General features: G+C 39.4%; 3 protein-coding genes across 6 annotated transcripts in view; 1 reads left to right on the forward strand and 2 right to left on the reverse strand.

Annotated features, from left to right (window-relative positions):
* ACOT12 (acyl-CoA thioesterase 12) overlaps positions 1-3,263 on the forward strand; it is a 38,933-nt gene extending 35,670 nt beyond the window's left edge. Inside the window, exons 14-15 of the mRNA XM_070743080.1 lie at positions 1,192-1,318; positions 2,676-3,263. Coding sequence (XP_070599181.1) covers positions 1,192-1,318; positions 2,676-2,819 — 271 coding nt within the window. The 3' untranslated portion in view covers positions 2,820-3,263. The remainder of the gene's footprint in view (positions 1-1,191; positions 1,319-2,675) is intronic.
* The window catches only part of FAM151B (family with sequence similarity 151 member B), a 786,337-nt gene that overhangs the window by 405,494 nt on the left and 365,540 nt on the right, over positions 1-15,303 (reverse strand). The window lies entirely within an intron of this gene.
* On the reverse strand, positions 2,862-11,384 carry ZCCHC9 (zinc finger CCHC-type containing 9). 4 transcript variants are annotated; one of them, XM_070743081.1, is made up of 7 exons: positions 11,059-11,380; positions 8,346-8,405; positions 7,032-7,409; positions 6,302-6,452; positions 5,414-5,506; positions 4,681-4,749; positions 2,862-3,761 (listed from the first exon to the last, which is right to left on the reverse strand). In XM_070743081.1, exons 3-7 carry the CDS (start codon positions 7,389-7,391, stop codon positions 3,643-3,645), a joined length of 792 nt encoding a protein of 263 aa, XP_070599182.1. In that variant the 5' UTR covers positions 7,392-7,409; positions 8,346-8,405; positions 11,059-11,380; the 3' UTR covers positions 2,862-3,642. The 4 variants fall into 4 exon arrangements, with proteins under 4 accessions (XP_070599182.1, XP_070599183.1, XP_070599185.1 ...); XM_070743082.1 differs by having other exon boundaries at positions 8,346-8,401; positions 11,059-11,247; XM_070743084.1 differs by having other exon boundaries at positions 3,549-3,761; positions 8,346-8,401; positions 11,198-11,384.

The raw sequence follows: 15,303 nt of genomic DNA on the forward strand, positions 1-15,303 counted from the left end.
GGGCCAAACAGAAGTGGGGCAACAAGCCATTTCCAGCCTCCAGAGGGCCTCCGGGGGCAGGGGAACCTGTTTTTGCCCTCCCCAGGCATTGAATTATGGGTGTGGGCACTCAGGTATGCACAATAGTGCACGCTCACACTCTTAGCACCCGAGGGAAAAAAGGTTCGCCATCACTGCCTTAATGTTTTTTAGATTCTTGGTCCCACCTTTTGGAATTCTGATGAGCCCAGGGCTACTATCCCAGCAGAGCAGTCTTTTGCTTATAACTGCATCAGCAGTGGGTTGCTCCAGGCTTGGACCGGTTCTTAGAACCAGTAGCGCCGGTGGTGGGAGGCTCCGCCCACCCACCCGTAACACTTCTGTGCATGCATGCACAAACCGGTATCAAAATAATTTACAACCCACCACTGAACTGCATACTTAATTCTTCATTTAAAAATGCATTATAGAGGCATTCTGTGCTGCCACTTTTCAAGAGGCAGTCCTGAGCAGCAGTAGTTTTTTTTAAGAAAACATTTAGAAATAGAGAGAGAAAAAGGAGGTAATAGTACCCTGTTTCCCCGATAGTAAGACACCCCCGATTGTAAGACGTATCGGGGGTTTCAGGGGGGTCGGCTAATATAAGCCGTACCCCGAAAGTAAGACATATGTCTTACTTTCGGGGAAACACGGGGGTATTGCCGCCTCCCTCTCATCTAGCTGCGCGCCGCCTCCTGCCCACGCCTGCGCCGTCCCCCTCTCCATACGTCACCGCGTCTGCCACCTCCCTCTGATCTTAATGAGCGCCGCCTCCTGCCCACTTCCGCGCCGCCCCCCCTCCATACGTCACCGCGTCTGCCGCCTCCGTCTGTTCAGGTTGTTAATAAATGTTAATTTTATGGTTAAAACAAAAAAATTGACAATTTTTTTCCAATATAAGACATACCCCGAAAGTAAGACATAGTGGGGCTTTTGGGGATAAAAAGAAAGTAAGACACTGTCTTACTTTCGGGGAAACACGGTAGACAGGCCCCTCTTTAATCTTTGCCAACAATCTATGCTCATTACAACTTGCATTTGTCCAGCTTAAGCAAAGATATTTATCTTGGTTTAGGACTGAAATTACAGCCTTAAATTAGCTGTTCCTACATGCTATAAAGTGACCTTTTATTTGTCTTTTAATGATCATAATGCTACATTTATTCAATTTAGAGATCCTTACATAATAGCGGTGAAGTCAATTGCTATAACAGCTACTCTGCCTGCTCAGCAGAATTATCACCAAAATGAAATCCAGTGTGCTGGATTCCTGATCCACACTCATGAGGCTTCCTCTTTCGTAAGTGGTTTGAAGTTACCTACCACCTTTTTGTACATTTTGGGTTCTTCCTTTTTTCTCCCTCATTGAGATATAAAAGTAATTTAATTCAGGGCAACAGTGTTTGTTTGTTTGTTTGTTTGTTTGTTTGTTTGTTTGTTTGTTTGGTTGGTTGGTTGGTTGGTTGGTTGGTCGGTCGGTCGGTCGATTGATTTCTATGCTCTCCAAGCACTCTGGCCGACTTACAACATATAGTAAAAACAATGAAATACAATGGAAAATCCAATTAATTAACTAAATATCTAACCTAAAATCCCTAATACTTTAAAAATCAATCGTACACTCAGACCTCAGCCACTCATAACATTCCTCGGCCAGGGCGCCTAAGTTCTAATTGCTCCAAGCCTGGCGACTCTTATGGAAGGCGAGTTGGGTGGGGACAGTGCGTATCTCTTGGGGGAGCTGATTCCAGAGGGCCAGGGCCCCCACAGAGAAGGCTCTTCCCCTAGGCCCCGCCAAGCGACTTTGGTTGACGGGACCTGGAAAAGGCCAACTCTGTGGGACCTAACCAGTCACTGAGATTCGCATGGCAGTATGTTTTAATCACATTTAGCTGTGATTCTGTTTTTCACCTAAAGAAATTATTCTAATGGAGAGGGGGAAATGCTAAGGAGACATTTTCAATTCCTGTCTATTTCTCACCAGTACTGGGCTGGTTTTTTTTTTAATTTCCATACACACATTTGGTGATTAAATTGGAAATATTCACCAAGTCCACTATGAACTAGACTTGATTCTTGAAGTATTTGACACACAATCATGTTTTTAAGTCATCTCCATGATTTTATATTTTATTCTATTTTCAAGACCATTCAAAATGACAAATATGGTTCCCTTATTTCCTTATTCCTTATCCTTTCTTCACTTTTAGAACTATTACATAAATATCTGAGATACAAGTTACAAAAGAAAGGGGATGATGCAACTTGAAAAATGTTTTAAATGAAAAGCTTAATAGCTTCCCAGGTAGCATCTGTGTGAATAAGTTGTTTTTTGGGGTGTGAAAATATTTAAATTTCCTTTTATTCACTCCTCTCGTCACAAAATCTTTTGAGATTAGGTGGGCTGAACTCTCTATTTGATTTGAACTTTCATATGCAAGCATAAAGCATAAATTTGGCCTTCTGATCAAAGCCAGTGTTCTAAACATGAAGCTTAGGAAGTGATTGAAATGATATATGCCTGGTGTTTATTTATTGATTTCTGTGCCTCCCAATTCCATGGTTTAGAAAGAAGCCACCCCCCCCCCCAAGTTTAGAATCTTCTATATTTAGTGCAATGTGATGTTAGTACTGGTTACTGTCTGTTTATTTTAAAGGTTTCTGTCTTCATCCATGGTGTACATAATATCATGCCTTACTTTGCTGGAAATCTTGTTTGTCTGTGGAAATCAATAGAAGATATAGCATCCACGTGCATCCAGTTCTTAGAATCAGAGAGCAGCAAAATGAGCTACATTTAATGCACCAACACGGGACTGAGAATGATAAAAATCACTGAAAACTTTATGAACTTTCAGAGCAATTGCCATTTACTTGTTTGAAATCATTACAATGACAATTGTATCATCCAAGGCTAATTAACTGAATGACCATCTAACAATTTTCTAAGTTTTACAAAAATCCTTCTAAATGCAATATATAATATTATTACATTTTAAATATTTTAGATGCAAATTTTTATTTTAAAATGAACTTAAATCTGCTATTTATTATAAAGTGTGTATTAGGAGACTGGACCATAAGTATGTTTCACAATTTTGCAACTGTATTTCCATGCAAGTCACTTTGGCACAAAGTCTGTGCAATAAAACCAGGTGATTTAAAATATGTTGGCTTTAATAAAAATGACTGCTAATTATAATTTTATATTATAATATCAATATGATAAAGTTTATACAACATTCTGTTAAGTTCTAGCCATCAATTATTTAGAAATTGCTTTTTTTCCTAAGCAAAATATGTGCTTAATGACATCACTGAGCGATCAAAATTCCAATTCCAATTGTTGTCTAACTTGGGTGTGACCTGTACTGAGCAAAGGCCAAATAATTAAGTAATATTTGGAAATATTTTCTTCCAATTCAAAGCTAATGGGCCAATTAGATAATTTCTAGCGTGTCGTATTGAAAGGCTTTTCATTCATTTCAAGGCCATTTCCATTTAAACAAGAGACTGTATCACTAAATCAATACACTTAGAAAATAATTTACACTTTTGGTAAGTGTAAATTATGGTTTTTATTTTAAGTCATACACTGAGAAATATTATAGAGAATAAGTATGGTCAAAAGTTAACAATCTTAGGTACTTTGGGTTTTCCTTTTTGTGTTCCTGGGTTTTCTAGAACTTCTTCATAATCTGCACTCATTCCTTTCATCCATCGACCAACAGTTACTGCTCGATCTGTGGGGGGCGGGGGGTGGGTGGGACGGGGGGGGGGATAGAGAAAAATGTATGAGAAATCAACTGTCTTTTATTTCAGGATATAATGCAATAATTTGTTGCAATAGTGATTACATTTTTTAAATTATTTTTATCCATTAAAGTTAGATCAAATTATAATAAGTCTTGAAAGTATTTGTCGATTAAAATATCAGTTAATATTGACACTTTCTAACATTTCCAGCCTTTACACACAATTGATAAATAGCTACAATGCTATTTTATTCTAATTTTATTCTTTCTACTCAAAAATAAATCTTATGTAGATGACTGCTCCAAGAATTTGTAACAGGAATTCCACAATGCGTGGTTAATAAGTTTCATGATACTATTACTTTCAACATTATATTTCATTTCTGCCAAATATGTGTGTGTGTGTGTGTGTGTGTGTGTGTGTGTATCTTTTCGTAGATTTTCACGGGTACAGTATGAAGGTCTTGGTATATTCGGATTTCTTCCCGTGTAAGTTTCAGAGATTTCTGGCGACGTTTCAACGAGGTCCCATTCGTCAGCTTCAGGCTGGTGCATTTTTCCTTGTGCTAGGGTGAACACTAATAGCCTAATGGCCCCTGGTTCAAATCCCAGTAAAAAGGGTGTGGCTACCTGATGAAGGCTAATAAGCCCCAAATAGATCTAAAGCAGTTTCCCTTCCTTTTCATTATCAGCAAAAATATGTTAGCTGATATGTCTTGGATAACATAGCTATCAAATGACCTGTTAAAAAAGTGGATAATATTGGATAACACATTAAACTTATCAATACAATCTGAAAAACAGGATCATTCAGTGAGTTTTGTAATTATCTAGCCAGAGTTCATTACAGAAAGTTCTCCATATATAACTCTGCCTTCTTAATAAATAGAAATTCTAAGCTTCTCACCTGAGTTTTGATTTTCTGGACAGTCTCTTTTAAAGTGCTCCACAGATCCACAAATCCGACAAGACCCTCCTATAAAATCATAAATATAAATAATGTAATTTAATGCAATATGCATGAATTACACTCTGCCATGTATATTAAATTGTACCTTTATTTATTTAATGAAGCATAAATACAATCAGGAGTATTTTTTTTAATGCATCTGCCAATGAAAGTCCACTAAAATTATTCAGTTTTTATTGTCTTTACTAAGTAACTTAAGCATGTCCGGCCCATATTATTTAAATATATGGTAAAATATGCACTAAGTAAGCACAAAAAGATAATATACAGATGTGAACCTCTAACTCTCCAACTATATTAAGATAATTTCAAAACTTTTCCTGTTGCTGCGGATTAGAAGATTTTAATCTGAAAAGGTAGATAAAACCGACACATATGTTCTAATCTTTAAAGAGGATACTATGGTTGTTGTAGTTTTTTGGAATAGAACTAACGTGGCTAAGATCATTGGATGTTGCTGATATGTAAAATAACGGTGTTACGTATTTTTTACATAATTTTTCAAGAGAAAATTTGCAGAATTTATCAAGAGGAGATATACACAGTGTATTCCTTTATAAGTCAATCACATTCTCTCAAGCTGTCAAGATAAGAAAAATATTCTGAAGCATGTCAGTAATCAATTTTTTTTAAAAAAGAATGGGACTTTTTAAAAGGGGTGGGGACTTACCTTCAGCATAAAGCCCTTTAGGATTATCAGGACATGACCTCGAGAGATGGCCCATCTCCCCACAAATAAAGCATTTTGCATATGGAAATTCCCCTGAAAGAAATCCATATAGTTTGTGTCATGAAGGAAATGCATCAAGATTTTGTAAATCACAACCCTAACGTGGAATATTTATATCAATTGGTGATTGTTGTGGTTAGCTCTGGCCCAGCTCCTGCCCCAAGGAATGTGCAGGTGGATGTGGGGGAAACATCCACATGCGGCAGGCCTGTTTTGCTCCCGATGGAATCTGCCGACGAAGCCTCCTCTGACCAAGGAAGCATGAGTGACAGGGAAGAGGGGAGTTTGGCAGACAGCCCAGGAGGAGATCAATCATTTGTATCATCCTTGGATTCTGAACAAGAATTAATGACACATCCACGCATGCGTAGAGTGATGCATAGGAGACAACAACTAAAGGATTATTACAAGAGAAAATGAGGCCACCTGTGGTTGGCTGGGGCTGCTATAATTAGTGCTACAGATAAAAAGAACAGCGTGCTGGTTTAGCCTTGTGGCAGTTTATCTGATTCATTGTTTTGTCAAGATCGTGGTTTTTGTGCTGTTCAAGATTGTGTTTGGAATCTCTAGACTTTAGAATTGGACTCAATTTCCCAGTTATTGGGTGAGCAATTGGATCGCATTTAACCTGTGCCTTGTGTGTACCAGAAAATCCCTTTGACATTTAAAAATGTTTCTGTTTTTCTGTTTATAAAAACTTTTGGGTTTTCCTTTTATCGTGTGGTGTGTGTCTTCCTGGACTAATTACCCTGTAATTACGGGCAGTTGAAACATGCCAGCAGAACAGGTGACATTTATAATGCTGAGAACTGTAGTAATCGCACATACCTAGAGCTGGATCTATTTTTGCTTTGCATTTGTTAATTTCATGTTCAGTAGAGCCACATCGGTAACAAATTCCGGTTCCCATGTCTTGGCTTTCAAGGACAGCCGGACAATCTGCAACCCCATGGCCTGGCTTTCGACAGTGGAAGCATACCTTTGACAATACAAGGAGAATTACCAAGTGAATTCATTATAGACCTAAAGCAATATATTTTTACACAACCACTTTTCAACCTAGACTTACCATGAGGCATTACAAGTGGAAGCCAATCACACATATAATAAGATACCCTCCAAACAGAAATGCTTCAGAGGAAATAAAAGTGAGACTGATTAAACAAAATTACTGTTAGGCTATGGCAATTTATTTTTATCAGTCAGAAAATACTTCGCTAGGTAGAGTGGGACACAATTGTTAATGCTTGAAACTAAACTGAATTTATCATTTTGTTCTTTTAACAAATAAAAGAATCCTTTCAACTCAACCTATCTTGTAGAAAATGTAAAATCGTCTTAGAGATTAAATGTCAAAACTTTTAACAGCTTCATGTGCCAATTATTTAGAATAGGTTATTTTTTAAGAAACAGCACACAATATTCTTGAAAAATATCCAACTGGAGAAAAAAAAGTAAATCACTTATTTTTATTCAATCTTCCTTGGCTGCAGTCCCTATTTGCACTTTAAGAAAAGGAAAGTATTAAACAGTGGAAAAAAGCAAGCAAATATCTTACCATTATATTTTTCTTAATTTCCTGGCGCTTCACTCGCCTCTGTTCTCGTCGCTCGTCCTTTTTCAAAGCTGTTGCTATTTCTTCCTTTGCCTGATGACTATCAATCAATTGGCCATTGTGCAACATCTGCGAGTTCTGTTTTAAGTATGCCATAAAGCCATTGACATCTTCATTTAGGTAGTCCTTTTTCTTCTTGTTTTTCTTTCTCACTTGGTTGTTCTTCAAAGAAAATCTATCTGAAGAGCTCTGCCTTTTACTTGTTCCTACGGTTCCAGCAGCCCCATTTTTCAGATCATCCCATGGTGTTGCATCTAGGGCTTTATTGTTATGTGTGACCCTTGCTCTAGCCCATCTTGTCATGACTTCATCCAGATGTTCCTACAGAATTCGCATGTTTACTGTCATTAATAAATTCAATGTTTTATCAATATTCAATATTTACGGGATACCTCCCTCATACCTCGCTATGGCCAGAGTTGGCCTTCTCCAGGTCCCATCCACCAAACAATGTCAGTTGGCGGGACTTCAGGAAAGAGCCAACCGACAGAGATCTGCACTATCTCCACCCTGCCAGTTTTCCAGAAAGCCGTTAAGACCTGGTTTTCTGGCAGGCCTGGAATTCGGTTAATTGTAAGTATGTATGGTTTGCATTTGTATTGTAAATAATCACTTTCTAATACAATATAACTACTAAGTACGAATAATATTTAAAATAGTATATGAATAAAGTTATCTCTGTTTCTTTTTATCCCACCAGATGTATACCTTTTGCCAAACATCATAAAATTCAGATTCTTCTTGATTTTTTAAGAAAGCTATTCTTTAACGCTTCCTGATTATCTTTTTTAATTTATAGAGGAATGTTGACATAGCATCTCAACATTCAATCAATGAGGTGAAGTCTTCTGATCACTGAAGAAAGTGGAAATAATTGTGAACCAATAGCAGGAAGACTTCTAACACTTAATTATAGAAGCACTAAGACATCACAAATGTTTCCTGTACAGTTCATTCCAAAAGTAACAATAATGTAGCAGATGCTTTGTAGAGCATGATCATTAGGGGAACCACAGCGTTCTAAACGGCATAGGCTGCTAGGCTCCAGGCCTGCTGTTATGGAAAAATCCTTTGGTGTAGGTGAGCAACTCTTTACATATATTATAGTAGATATGTGGAGGTTTTGTTCCACCAAGAAATACTTTGTGCTTTTTAAATACAAAGGCCTTACATAGTATAACATGTTGAAGAAAAGGCTCATAGTCACAGTTTCGAACCAATTATGTCTCCGATAATAAAAACTATTAAGATGCTCACCCACAAAGGAGCCACTGAAGATCAGAGCCTTCTGTTCCTCTTCTCAGATGACCAGCCTGCCTGACAAAATACAAACGACAAGCCTTGTGAGATTTGTGGGTCTTTAATTAAGATAATAGCCCTTAGGATAAAATAAGATTTAGTAGATCTACAAAAAGCAGCAACAAGTACTGGGACAATGACTATACAATCAATAACACCAGAAAAATACAATGACTATAATTAATACGGCAAGAAATTACACTTTATGTTAGATAATGTCACTTAGGATGAGTGTCTTGATGTCTCTAATGCTAAAGAACCTAACTGAGGCACAATCCCTCCCTATCAACTGGTCAGTAGTTAAGTGGCAGCCAATGCATGGGCTCAAAGCTTGTGTTAGAGCTCTGAGTTAGAAGACACAATAAGTCAGATTAAGTGTTTCATGGTCAACCGGCCAATCCTACTGACTTCCTCCTGGGCACTTCCTCTGCAGACTTGGTGAGATGTTTATGGGGCTCATCTCTCTAGCCAGAGGTGATAAATCAGGAAACTGCAACTAGATTAGCAATGCAATCACTCCTGAACTCTACCACTGGTTTAAGATTATTGCTTCTTGTGGTAGGTGGAATGCAGTCCAGAGCCCAGGATGTAGCAGTTCTCTCTAGGAACAAGAATCTCTCTTTCCTAAGGTGTCCACAGCCTTAACAGTGTGACCCTCTGCTTACCTACTCCATGAGTCCTTTTTTCCATCAATAGGCCTTTTTCCTCCATCTCCTTCCCTCCCCTGCCTCTTCCTGTTCTCAGTTCAAGGGGCCAGATTCCAGTCAATCAAGGAGTGCTGGCTGATTGGCCTATCAGAGATCAGCTTTTTCCTGCCAATTACTCAAGTTTTATCTATGGAAGTACCTGAACAGGTCAGGGAGAGAAAGATACCGTAGCAGAAGCAGTAATTCTTTGTGTGAATTTGTAAGATGAAAAAGCTGCTGACAGTTATATTTTAAAATGGATAAACAGATAATGCCTTATTTTGATTTTAATTTCTATTTTGATTCATCTCCACCCTCCTCTCCTGTTATGTCGCCAGGCTTGGGTCAATTGGATCTTGGCCCCTGCCAACGAATGATGGCTGTGATTATACGATTGTATGATCATTGTACAAATGGGTTTGATTGATTTTAATATTTAGGTTTTTAGATAGTTATTTAATTTTAATTTAATTGGATTAATGCTTTTGTAATTTACTGTTTGTTATGTGTTGTAACCCGCCCCGAGTCTTCAGAGAGGGGCGGCACAGAAATCCAATCACTCAATCAATCAATAATCCTAAAGCCCAGTCCACAAATTGGTCAGATTAGACTTTCTGAGTAAAGGAATACCCTTATCCACATACACTTTTCTTGGCAGAGATGGCATTTCTACTTAATGATGGCTGCTCCATATTTAACCACAATATCTACCAAACTAAGATGGAAAGCAAGTAGTTAACTGGTAAATTATATGCATCCTGGCAGAGATAACTGCTGCTTATGTACTTCTTTTTCAGAATGGCACATGTCCAATTTTGCAACTGTATCACTGAGTGACAAAGGAAGTAGAGGCTCATTCATTATAAATATCTGAAAATTCCTCTGAAAATAGTTAAAACCTTGTTGGTGAGAGTTGAACAGTCTGTTGCCTTACAAATGTTGGACTTAAACTCCCATCATCATCTTCATAACAACAACAACAACAACAACAACAACAACAACATCAGAGTTGAAGGGGCCTTGGAGGTCTTCTAGTCCAATCCCCTGCTTGGACAGGAAACCCTACACTACTTCAGACAGATGGTTATCCAACATCTGCTTAAAAACTTCCAGTGTTGGAGCATTCACAACTTCTGGAGGCAAGCTGTTCCACTGATTAACTGTTCTGACTGTTATTAATCATATACCTGACTATTATATTATACAATAATCTGACTATTATTAATCATATACCCTAGGCAGGACTGAAGGACTTTGACATGTATAACACCTGGAGGTCCACATACTGTCCTCCGCAAAAGCACACATACACAGCTTTTTTGAAAGAAAAGTTAGTTGGCAGTTCAGTGACTAGAGGGAGCTCCAAAAAAAGCTGCACCAACCCCCCCAAACCAAAACACATAAAAATTGAATTAAAACTGAAGAAATAAAATGCAGCTATTATATTAGCTACCATCACAACAGCACTTCAACACTTTAAAAATAAAATACACTGCTCAAAAAAATAAAGGGAACACTTAAACAATATAATATAACTCCAAGTAAATCAAACTTCTGTGAAATCAAACTGTCCACTTAGGAAGCAACACTGATTGACAATCAATTTCACATGAACAAAGTATTCAATGAGAATATTTCATCTAGGATGTGTTGTTTGAGTATTCCCTTTATTTTTTTGAGCAGTATATATAGGTGCAAATCTTCATGAAGGCCAGAGTTGTGAATTCAATTCTGGCACCAGCCACGTTTTTGGGATGACAAGTGACATGCGTTCCTGAAATCACTGGTGCTCTCCAGATGTGGTCTATACAAAATTCTCCAAACTTCCAAACGCTACCGGAATTCTGGATGGGACTTTGGCGTGTCCGACCACATCTGGTGATCAGGTTGGAAAGACTTTAACACGTGGTCAAAGGCTCCGGTTCTGGTGCGGGGACCTAGCAGTCGCTCTACGGGATTTCACAGCGAAGATTTTCACAGCCTACCTAAAGTTACCGGTGAAATGAGCGGCTCACAGCCCAAACTTTTCGGGGGAAGCCGATGAGCGCCGGCGGAGCTTCCTAAAACTCGTTCGCAGCAGTTCCCAGAATTTAAAGCGGATCCAGATTATAGGAGCAACTCCACCTTATCTTCCGCTCAGAGTATCTGACTGTCCGGAAGGTCTTTCCAGCCCCACGCAGTTGCGCACCGAGAACCGAAAGTGCGGAGACCTATGCGACAAAATGCCTCCAGAACACTCGAAAACTACAGCCTGTGAAGGAAAGAGCGGCCGAAAACAAAAAAGGGTCCACATTTGGGGCCCGCTCTTCCGGGAGGTGAATGAGGCAGCATTTTTATGACGTTGCCTAGCAAGGGCGGAGTCAAAGGGATTTAAGGCGTAAAAATTAATGTCTTCCGAGGGTGGTGAAGCGGTGATCCTGTTTTCTAGATCCACCGACTCCTGTCCATTCATAATTAGAAATGCTTACGTTTATGCAGTTATTCTGATGAAGAATCGCTGCTTGTGATTTTTTGCGCGGGTACAGGCAGTTCATGTGCACTTGTTTCTGACGGAAGTAAAGTGTCAGTCAACCAAATGAACAAAACATCCCCGTTTTTTTCAATGAAAACATAAAGTATGCCCCACTTTCAACCTAACTGTGCATGTTTTCTTGCATTCTGGCTGGCTGTGGCTCTGATAAAACTGAACATTAATTTTACAATGGATTTGGATGTCGGGAAAATGTTAAGTGGTCGCTAAGAGAGGACGATGACTTGATGGCAGTAATCAATTTGAATGTGGTTTATAGTGACATAGTTTGGTGGTGATTGATTGATTGAATGATTGATTGGATTTGTATGCTGCCCCTCTCCGAGGACTGGGGCAGCTCACAACATATCAAAACAATAAACAATGTACACTGCTCAAAAAAATGAAGGGAACATTTAAACAATATAACTGTTGTGAGCCGCTCCGAGTCTTCGGGGAGGGGTGGCATACAAATCTAAATAATAATAATAATAATAATAATAATAATAATAATAATAATAATAATAACAATAACAACAACAACAACAACAACTCCAAGTAAATCAAACTTTTGTGAAACCAAACTGTCCACTTAGGAAGCAACAGTGATTGACAATCAATTTCACATGCTGTTGTGCACATTCAACTTCGTACAGAACAAAGTATTCAATGAGAATATTTCATTCATTCACATCTAGGATATGTTATTTGAGTGTTCCCTTTATCTTTTGAGCAGTATACATATCTTTAAAATCCAGTTAATAAAGCTAAAAAACTTTAAAAACTCTAATAACATTTAAAATAATTATTTCCCATTCACACAGCAAGACATACTACACTTGTCGGCCATAATGCAAACTATTATGGAGGAAAGGGCTGGGGGCCTGGGGCATTGTTAAATTTTTGAAAATTGCTAAACAAAATCCGCTCCGCCTCTTCAGTTACCCACATTAAATTAACAGTTTTCTATTTCTATTTCTATTGTAGGTTAGTCCTTGATTTACGAGGGCAATTGGGGCTGGAGTTTCTGTTGCTGAGCATGACGGTGTAAACCATGTCATCACTTAGCAATGACAATCTCTGCAGACCTGCTTTCTGTTTTTACAAAGATATAACAATGTTTATTATACATGATACTAGTAAGAGAGAAACATTAGGACAGGACAGTAGTCATGCTGATGCACTTATGCACACCCCTTACTGACCTCTTAGGAACTGGGTTAGGTCAGCAGTGGATAGTCTAAGGTAAAGTTTTGGGGGTTAGGTGATGATACTATAGAGTCAGGTAGTGACTTCCATGCCTTAACTACTCGATTGCTAAAGTCGTATTTCCTGCAGTCGAGTTTGGAGCGGTTTACTTTAAGTTTGTTGTGTACTGATGTGTTGTTGTGGTTAAAGCTGAAGTAGTCGTTGACAGGAAGGACATTGTAGGAGATGATTTTATGGGCTATGCTTCTTTCGTGTTTAAGGCGACCTAGTTCTAAGCTTTCTAAACCTAGGATTATAAATCTAGTTCCGCAAGTTTTGATTCTATAGTTTGTCCCAGAGTATAGTATGGCCAAAATTTTGTGCCCAGATTATTGTTACTTCTTTTACTGTTTCTTCTTCCATTTTTATATTTAATAAGAAAGTGTGATTTTGTTATTATTTTTTCATCAGTACCTTTTGTCCAATTCTTGATATATTTTTTGTAATATTGTAATACAGTGATCCCCCGAGTTTCGCGATCCCGATCATTGCGAATCGCTATATCGCGATTTTTCCACCCGATGACGTCACCCCCTTCCTTTCTCATCTTTCTTTCTCTCTCTCTTTCTCTATCTTGCTTCTTCCTCTCTCACACTCTCTTCCTCCCTCTCTCATCTCTTTCTTTCCTTCTCTCTCTTTCTCTATCTCTCCCCCTCTTGCTCTTGAGCGGCAAGCGAGCGGCCGGGCGAGCGGGTGACGGGCAAGCGGCAAGCGGCAAGCGAGCAGCCAGGCGGGTGGGCGAACGGGCAAGCGACAAGCGGCAAGCGAGCAGCCAGGCGGGCGGGGCGAACGGGCAAGCGGCAAGCGAGCAGCCAGGCGGGCGGGCGAACGGGCAAGCGGCAAGCGGCAAGCGATCTTGGGGTTTCCCCTTTGCCTGGGCGGCGGGAAGACCCAGGGAAGGTTCCTTCGGCCGCCCAACAGCTGATCTGCTCCGCAGCGCGGCAGCAGTGAGGAGCCGAAGATGGGGTTTCCCCGTTGCCTGGGCAACGGGGAAACCCCATCTTCGGCTCCTCGCTGCTGCCGCGCTGCGGAGCAGATCAGCTGTTGGGCGGCCGAAGGGTCTTCCCCGCCGCCCACACGCAAACTCCACCATCTGCGCATGTGCGGCCATGGAAAAAGGGGCGCGCATGCGCAGATGGTGTTTTTACTTCCGTGCCGCTACATCGCGAGTTATCGATTATCGCGAGGGGTCTTGGAACGGAACCCTCGCGATAATCGGGGGATCACTGTATATCTTTTTTGTTTTTTAAAAAATAAAATTTTATTAGATTTATTTACATTGAAATAAAACACCAACTTTACAAACAATACAACCCCCCCAAAAAAACACAAAACAAAAAAACCCAAGAAGCACAAATCTATAGTGACAGCCAAGATATAATTCCTTATTTCCATTAATTTCTAAATTAATCTTGTGCTAAATATTGACAATAATTTTTTGAACATAATAATTGTAATACATCTCTTAAATATTTCGTTTGACTTTGCAAATATGGCCACCAATCAATTTTTATTCCCCTTAGTGCCAATTTTTCTCGTTTTTAAGTTGTTTGTCTAATAATTTCTTGTATATATATTTTTTATTTAGGTCTAATACATTAGGATAGATTAGGGCTTCATTTGAAGAGATCCATTTGGGCATTTTAATGTATTTGTTTTAATTTATAGCCAATCGTCCAAGATCATTCAAGAACTCAGCTTGGGGATCCTCTTTTCCCTTTCCCCATCAATAATTCTGTGAAGTGAGATGGGCTGTAAAAGTGTGGTTGATCCAAAGCCAGGGAGTGGTATGTGCTAAGTAGGCCAGAGCCTGGGTCATCTTGTGGCAGACCAGCACTTTAACCACTGTATTATACTCCTGTGATTCTCAAGAATGATATTTTGGACTTCCAGGTGGAGTCATGGCGAGCGGGCGAAGGAGAGCAGGGCTCTGCTCCCCGAACCTAAATTCTAGGCAATCGGAGGCCCGTAAACAGGCACATCAACCCCAGAGGGGTAAATGAACAAGTGAGGGACCCATTGAATATAGAGTCAAAAGGCAATCACCTGATGCGGAGAAGGGGAAACCTTGCAACTCCGAGACGGGAAGAGCAGCCACCGATAGCGGAATTAGTGCTGTGACTGCCCAAGTAACAGAGGAAAATGAGAGATCTAAACATTTTCTGAAGCATTGGCAAAGTGGAAAACACGTACAGTAAATGCTCTTAATTTATCTTTATCTGACAATATAAGAAACTTTAAGGCATACGAAAGGGACTTAAGCAAGAGGGCTAAATCCCATAAAATCAGTGGCTACGTCGGTGGTGTGAAAAATAGGAGGTAGAAGGGTACCACGGAAGGGAGCACAAAAAGATACTGGGAGAGAGACATGGCCAAAAGGTGCATAAGTGCACCAGAGTGCCTTCCGGCCCCTGTCCTAATGTTTCTCTTTTATTAGTATCATCTATATAAATATTGTTATATCTCTGTATAC

Source organism: Erythrolamprus reginae, chromosome 2 (assembly GCF_031021105.1).
Source record: "Erythrolamprus reginae isolate rEryReg1 chromosome 2, rEryReg1.hap1, whole genome shotgun sequence".
Lineage (NCBI taxonomy): Eukaryota > Metazoa > Chordata > Lepidosauria > Squamata > Dipsadidae > Erythrolamprus > Erythrolamprus reginae.